Genomic DNA, 8,108 nt, shown 5'->3' with positions numbered 1-8,108 from the left:
TTGTTGCATGCTGCCTCCCTGAAATGTTACCAAGACAACCTGTTGGTTAGAGAAAGCTGATTTTATTCTTACTGGTAAGATAGAGGACTACTTTGATACAGTCTTAGTAGTATTGCAAGCCATGAAATATATTTTTCCATAAAATCTAATTAAAATAATTCTTCATCTCCAGGACTTTAGTATTTCATCTGCTGGGAAAATGTACTTAGCTGCTTTCATTGCATCCTGATAAACACATAGGCATAAAATATAGAATCTTTTCCCCTCTGTTCTTTCTACGTGCTAGACACTATTCCCTTTTACATGTTTCACTCACTGAGTTCTTGCAAAAACCACTTACAATTATAAAACAAGGCATGGGGCGCTTAAGTAATTTGTTCACAATCACCCAGCTGCAAAGTGTCAGAGCCCAGATTTGGACCCAAGCTTCCTGGGGTCAGAGACCACATTCTTTCCCACACTACCCTCTTTACTGCCTCACTGAGGGCAAGACGTAGGCCTGTCCCAGGGGGCTCACAATATGGTTGCAGAGACCCCATGACGTGGACGAAATGACAGATGGCAGTCTGTCATTTCGCTGTATGTTGGCACTTGAGGGGAGCTTATACGTGACGCCTCTGCCATAGGTTGACACCAGCTGCAAAAGAGAGGGATCCAGCAAACAGCTGGACATCAATATATCTCTTTATTAGTGATGCTCATATATTCAAGGACATAATTTAGATCTGGCTTCCTCACTCACAGGCAGGGCTGGAGGCAGGGCTGCTGTGGGCTGCAGATCCCTCCCATGATCCTGGCCACCCCACTGGGGAGAACTGAGTGGGCAGGGAGAGCCCACTTTACTCTAATGAAGAGCTTCTTAACCCCTAGACAATAGGCCTCTTTAGTATTTGGTGAAGCCCATGGATCCTTTCTCAAAACAACATTTTTTTTCTTTTTTTTTTTTTTTTTTGAGACAAGTTCTGACTCTATTGCCCAGACTAGAGTGCAGTGGTGTGATCTTGGCCCACTGCCACCTCCACCTCCTGGGCTCAAGCCATCCTCCTACCTCAGCCTCTGGAGTAGTTGAGACTAAAGGCGCACACCATCATACCCGGCTAATTTTTTGTTTTTGTTTTTGTTTGTAGAGACAGGGTTTTGACATGCTGCCCAGGCTGGTCTCAAACTCGAGAGCTCAAGCGATCCACCCACCTAGGCCTCCCAGAGTTCTGGGATTGCAGGCATGAGCTACCATGCCAGCCTCAAAATAACATTTTTAAGGGCATGAAATAAAATACATGGTATTACAAAGGAAGCCAGTTACACTAAAATACAACCCTGAAAGTATATACTGTAAATACATTCATGATAAATAATCTATGTGTTCCTTTATTAATGCATTAAATAATAAGACAACAATGGGACTAATTACTACCATAATTTTGAAGTAGTGATGAGCTTAAATGATATTTTGAGATATCTGCAACAAGTGAAATTTCATAAGAAAATATCTCTGACTTCTATTAGCTACAAATTTATAGACACTGGTAATACTGCAGTTTGTTGTCTATATTCATACTTGCAGGAAATACTGCATTTCAGTTAGAAGTCAGATAAAATGGCCAGGCGTGGTGGCTCACGCCTGTAATCCCAGCACTTTGGGAGGCCAAGGCGGGTGGATCACCTGAGGTCGGGAGTTCGAGACCAGCCTGACCAACATGGAGAAACGCCGTCTCTACTAAAAATACAAAATTAGCCATGCATGGTAGTGCATGCCTGTAATCCCAGCTACTCGGGAGGCTGAGGCAGGAGAATCACTTGAACCTGGGAGGCGGAGGTTGTGGCAAGCCAAGATCGCACCAGTGCACTCCAGCCTGGGTAACAAGAGTGAAACTCTGTCTCAAAAAAAAAAAAAAAAAAAAGAAGATGAAGAAGAAGTCGGGTAAAATTACAATGTAAGGTTTTTTTCTTATTAATAAGTTAATGGGTCCCCTGAAAGTGTCAACAGACCCCAGGTTAAGAATTGTTGCTCTAATGGAAGCTCCGCCACCTGGAAACAGAAGACATAGGTAAGAAAGCATCGCCCCCAGCAGTATATGTTATACGAACAAGACTACAGGTGGTGATCGAGTTTGCTTAAATTGTACGCAGTGGCCAAATTATTAAATGGTTATCATAGCAGCTTAGAAAATAGTTGCTTACAAGGCATGTATTATCCATTTAATCCTCAAAACAATTCTATTGGTAGCTGGTATTGTTAACTCAGTTTTCAAGTGAGGAAACAGAGAGGTAAGTGTAACTTGTCAAAGGTCACACATCTAGTTAATAGAGAGGCGAGGGTTTGAATCTAGGTAGTCTGGTTCCAGAATTCATTGTCTTAACCACTAAAGTGAAGCTGCATATAAGTTTAGAGAGCTAGTCTAGAAAAAACTAGGGCTAAGTATAACTACTGTTTATAAAATTGCTTACATAAGAAAATACTTATAAATAAATCCTTGGGAGATGTATTAGGGTTCTCCAGAGGGACAGAACTAATAGGATAGATATATATATTAAGGGGAGTTTATTAAGGACTGTTAACTCACGCGATCACAAGGTCCCACAATAGGCCATCTGCATGCTGAAGAGCAAGGAAGCCAGTCCAAGTCCCAAAGCTGAAGCACTTGGAGTCCAATGTTTGAGGGCAGGAAGCATCCGGCATGGGAGAAAGATGTAGGCCAGTAGGCTAAGCCAGTCTAGTCTTTTCACGATTTTCTACCCACTTTTATTCTGGCTGTTCTGGCAGCTGATTAGATGGTGCCAACCCAGATTAAGGGTGGGTCTGCCTTTCCCAGTCCACTGACTCAAATGTTAATCTCCTTTGGCAACAACCTCACAGACACACCCAGGATCAATACTTCGCATCCTTCAATCCAATCAAGTTGATACTCAGTATTAACCATCACAGGAGACAACCCTTCCATAGATCAGAATATACAGAGATCAGGAACTATGGAACACTGTATTGTTGTCTGTTATCTACTGTACTGAAATAAGCAGAATTATCTAAAAATGACCTCATTCTGAGTTGCCTGTACCATAAATCAGCTGGGGCTGGAACACAGTGGGGAAGGGGCCTTCTACTGAACCCAGCTTCCTATGGGACCAGTGGCTCCCTTCCTCTGACCAGAAGGCACATAATTTCTAATGGGCTCTGTCAAGGACTGGGAAGGGTCTGAGGATTTACCTTCCTTGCAAGCTAATCAGTTAGCCTGCCACAGTTTCATGCATGCTGGCAGAAGACACAAGAATATCAGGTCAAAGAAAAATTACTTTATTACTCATAGCACAATAGAAAGCATGAACCTCAGGTTTGCATTGGTTCCTCTGCCCCCCAAGTTCCATGGGAGTAACACAGAGAAGGACCCAGGTGGATGCTGCACGTGCAGTGGATGTGTGTCACAGATGAGGAACCCACGCTTAGAAATACTATTTTAGCTGGGCGTGGTGGCTCACATAATCCCAGCACTTTGGAAGGGATTACAAGCACAAGGTGGGCAGATCACTTGAGGCCAAGAGTTCAAGACCAGCCTGGCCAACATGGTGAAACCCCGTCTCTACTAAAAATACAAAACTTAGCCAGTGTGGTGGTGCACACCTGTAATCCCAGCTACTCGGGAGGCTGAGGTTCAGGAATTGCTTAACCCTGAGAGGTGGGGGTTGCAGTGAACCAGGATAGTGCCACTGTACTCCAGCCTGGGCGACAGGGCGAGACTCTGTCTCAAAAAAATAAAAATAATAAAAATTAAAATTAAAAAGTTTTTTAAAAGAACATACTGTTTTAAAGGGGGCTGCAAGCAAACTTGCACAATTTGTGTTCTCAAATAAGACATAATCATTTTTATTCTTTTTTTTTTAAGTTGTTTAGAGACAAGATCTTGCTCTGTTGCCCAGGCTGGAGTGCTGTGGCTCAATCATAGCTCGTAACCTCGAACTCCTGGCCTCAAGGGATCCTCCTGCCTTGGCCTCCCAAAGCTCTGGGATTACAGACATGAGCCACCACACTTAATCTTTTATCTTTATTATACTGGTCAACAAAAAAGTTTGCCCTTGGCTCCATAGGGACACACTACACGAACTTCTTTCAAAAGTTAGTTCAGAATAAAAACTGTTAGTGCCTCTACTCACAAGACATGCAGAAACACACAAAAACCCATGGAGAAGTGGCACCTCCCAACAGAGGCCAGCAGCTGGAATTCCTAGATAACTCTTTTAAACAGCTAGCATCCAACTCCAGACTTCCTGGCACTCAAGCAGTTTATGTGTTCCTTCATTAATAAAGTTGTCTTCTCATGCTCACTCTATAAAAGGAGAGCAGTAAGGGGGCAGGTCCCTCTACTGGAACGTGGACACATACTATATATCCAAGAGGGTGCCGTGACACTGGCACATTTCTCTAATGGATAATGGAAGGAAGGGGGACTGGGCCTTCTCTTCTCTTGTTACCCTGGCCTTGTTAAGTTTTCCTTCCCCTAAATAAAGGTGATGACTTAAAATTAACTCCAAGTCCTGATGCATGACGAGTGAGACCCAAATGGTATCAGTACAATGGATAAAGAAAAGTAACAAGACATCTAAGAAGTCCCAGCAGACCAGGTGTGGTGGCTCATGCATATAATCTCAGCACCTTGGGAGGCTGAGGTGGGAGGATCACTGGAGCCCAGGAGTTCGAGACCAGCCTGGGAAATATAGCAGGACCTTGTCTCTAAAAAAGAAAGAAAGAAAGAAAGAAAATTAGTCAGGCATGGTGGCACACACCTGTAGTCCCAGTTACTTGGGAAGCTGAGGTGGGAGGATCACTCGAGCCTGGGAGGTCAAGGCTGTAATGAGTGGTGATCACACCACTACACTTCAGCCTGGGTGACAGAGCAAGATCCCATCTCCAAATAAAAATAAAAATAAAAAAAGAATTCCCAGCAGCCAAAAGGAGGAAGATCAAATAAGGCAGGCACTCAGGGAATCAGAATTGCTAGAGGACAAATAACAAATTTTAAAAAATAAAACTAAGAAAAAGAGATTCAAATACAGCATTAGGGTGACCAACAATCCTGGTTTTCCCGGAACTAAGGGAGATCCAGGGATGTGAGGCCTTCAGTGCTAAAACCAAGACAGTCCCAGACAAACCAGGATGAGTTAGTTGCCGTATACATGCATGCATCCTCCCACACACAAAAACTTTCTGTAACTAGGTGAAAATGATTTCAAAATTTTAAAATACAGTAGATCTCCTTGCATCCTGCCATTGCATCCAGAGTTAGTAATTTGGGGGAAGGAGAAGAAATATCTCAAACACACTATCTCAAAAAAACACAAAAAGATGGAATTATAAAAATAAGAGACTTGGAAGATAGAGGCAAGCAAAAACAGAAGATCAAGGAGGGGAAAAACGAACTGATGGCAGATAAGCATGATTATGTGAGTACATTGGCTCTTGAACGACACAGATTTGAACCTCATGGACCCACTTATAATGGGGAGTTTTTTTCAACCAAACTCAGATCAAAAATATGGTATCCGTGAGATGTGAAACCTGTATATACAGAGAGCAGACTTTTCATATACTTGGGTTCTGCAGGGCTGACTGTGAGACTTGGCTATGCACAGATTTTGGTAAATGTTAGGGCCCTGCAACCAATCTCTCATGTATAAAGAGGGATGACAGTAATGAAGGAAACTTTTCTTGAACAAAACGAAGATCCAAGTTTACAGATTGAAAAGCTACACTGAGTTCCCAGCAGTTCCAGGAGGATAATAGTAGATAATCTACACACTACAGTACATGAAATTGTTGCTCAACAGACATTTATTCCCTCCCCTTATCTAACATGGGTGAACAGTACTTCCTTAACTCTTGACTTTGGGTTTGGCTATGTGACTCACTTTGGCCAATGGGATGTTAATAGATGTGATTCAAGCAAAACTTGAATTATACCTGCATAGGTGGCCTCACCACCCTGTGTTCCTGCTTTCTGCCATGGGAAGAGCATGTTTTGAGAGGCTCCTGATCCAACCTGGACCCAATCTGGAGCCTAGATTTGTAGGTGTGTGAAAAAGAATAAATACTTATTGTTTAATGCCACTGAGATTTTTGTGGTAGTTGGTTATGCAGCATTATTGTGACAATAGCTGACTGATATATACACTTAATGCATACTGTGATAAAATTCTGAGCTGTCAAGAACAAAAAATAAATCTTGGCTGGGCACGGTAACTCACACCTGTAATCCCAACACTATGGGAGGCTGAGGCAGGAGGATAGCTTGAGCCCAGGGGTTCAAGGCTAGCCAAGGCAACATGGCAAGACCTTGTCTCTACAAAAAATATTTAAAAATTCGCCAGGCATGGTATCCCACTCTTCTGTCCCAGCTACTCCAGAGGCTGAGGTAGGAGAATCCCTTGAGTCCGGGAGATGGAGGTTGCAATGAGGCAAGATTGTGCCACTGCATTCCAGGCTGGATAACAGAGCAAGACCCTGTCTCAAAAATAAAATAAAATAAATATTAAGCTTCCAGTCAGACAGAGTAAGTTATCTACAAATAAGAAGAGGCTGGGCGCAGTGGCTCAAGCCTATAATCCCAGCACTTTGGGAGGTCGAGGCAGGCGGATCACTTGAGGTCAGGAGTTCAAGACCAGCCTGACCAACATGGTGAAATGTCGTCTCTACTAAAAATACAAAAATTAGCTGGGCGTGGTGGTGTGCACCTGTAATGCCAGCTACTTAGGAGGCTGAGGCAGGAAAATTGCTTGAATCTGGGAGACGGAAGTTGCAGTGAGCCGAGATTGCGCCACTGCACTCCAGCCTGGGTGACAGAGCGAGACCCTGTCTCAAAAAAGAAGTAAGATGAGTATTGGACTTCTCATGTACAATATTGGAAGTCCTAGGAGCTAAAAGATGTTGAAAAATCCTCTAGAGACTACTGAGAGTAAAGTACTGCAACCCAAGAATCCCACACCCAGCCAATATTTCATTCATCTATCGGGGGAAAAAAAAAGATCTTTGAGGATTTTTAAGAATAAAAAGATTTTAATAACCACATGATTTGTTTGAGAAAAATACTCAAGAAATCATTCTAACCAAAAACCAAGTGAACGAAAACAGAAGCCTCAAGTACTGAAGCTTAAATTAAACGGATAGTGATTGTATTTCTGGAAATATGTAATAAGTAGTTTAATCTAAATTGATCATAAATGAATATCTTAGAATCTGCAATATGAGTACTAAATAAGGATTTTTTTCCCCAAAATGTGTTTATAGAGATGGTTTCCCACTCATCTTGATTCAGAGTGCCTTTAGTGCTGCTTCCTCCTAAAGGAACATCCTTCTGTAAGCCTTGCTTTTCCTCCTTTAGGCTGGCAGAGGACAGTGGAGCAGCCAACACACAAAACTACTGTTTGTGCATGGCTAAAGACCGTGGTGATTTTATAGCATCCTGGGCATTTCACATCCATGAAGTAGGAATTGGGGCTCTGCACCAGGCGTTTCTTCTTGTGTTTCCTCTTCTCCTCTTCTGGGGAGGGATGAAGGAGATCCTTTGCGAGAGGCATGTTCTCGAGTGGGTAGGTCGTCACCGCCGGAAAGGCTAAATAAGGATTCTTAAAAGGAGTTGCTGCAAAGGCAAATTTCATAATAATCCAGAACGAAACTATTTTAGAAAAAAACAGGCATTAGATGTGGTGGAGTGGAGGGGGAAGGAGAGTTAACATACACTGACAACCTCATTAGGGTAAGGGGTGCAAGGAAAAATAGACTGTTGGGTGACAAAATAGTTGGGGGGCTGTGTTTTCAAGTAATGGTAACAAAATATGCAATTGGTTATAAATACCAGATGATAATAAGTTGCAATTAAGAGAATAGAAAGTACAATGCAACTTCAAAATTAGCCAGGGCAAAAAAAAAATGGAATGGAGAGCAATTTCATAAAACTAACAAAAATAAGGAAAAGGAGAAAGAAGAAACACCAAAGTAAAAATGATATAGAATAAACATAATATGGAAAAAAATTAATCAAATATATCAGTTGTTTCAGTGGATATGAATAGACTTAATTTTTTTTTTTTTTTTTTTTTTGAGATGGAGTCTCACTCTATTG

General features: G+C 42.1%; 1 protein-coding gene across 1 annotated transcript; it reads right to left on the bottom strand.

Annotated features, from left to right (window-relative positions):
- Nucleotides 1-7,255: 7,255 nt before the first annotated feature.
- LOC111536290 (40S ribosomal protein S27-like) lies at nucleotides 7,256-7,593 on the bottom strand. The gene has a single exon (XM_023202613.2). It carries the CDS (start codon nucleotides 7,561-7,563, stop codon nucleotides 7,309-7,311), a length of 255 nt encoding a protein of 84 aa, XP_023058381.2. The 5' UTR covers nucleotides 7,564-7,593; the 3' UTR covers nucleotides 7,256-7,308.
- Nucleotides 7,594-8,108: the final 515 nt, after the last annotated feature.

This window comes from Piliocolobus tephrosceles, unplaced genomic scaffold (genome assembly GCF_002776525.5).
Source record: "Piliocolobus tephrosceles isolate RC106 unplaced genomic scaffold, ASM277652v3 unscaffolded_15517, whole genome shotgun sequence".
NCBI classification, from domain to species: Eukaryota; Metazoa; Chordata; class Mammalia; order Primates; family Cercopithecidae; genus Piliocolobus; species Piliocolobus tephrosceles.
Note: the sequence above shows the minus strand (reverse complement) of the source record. Positions and strands in the feature narration are given on the sequence as shown.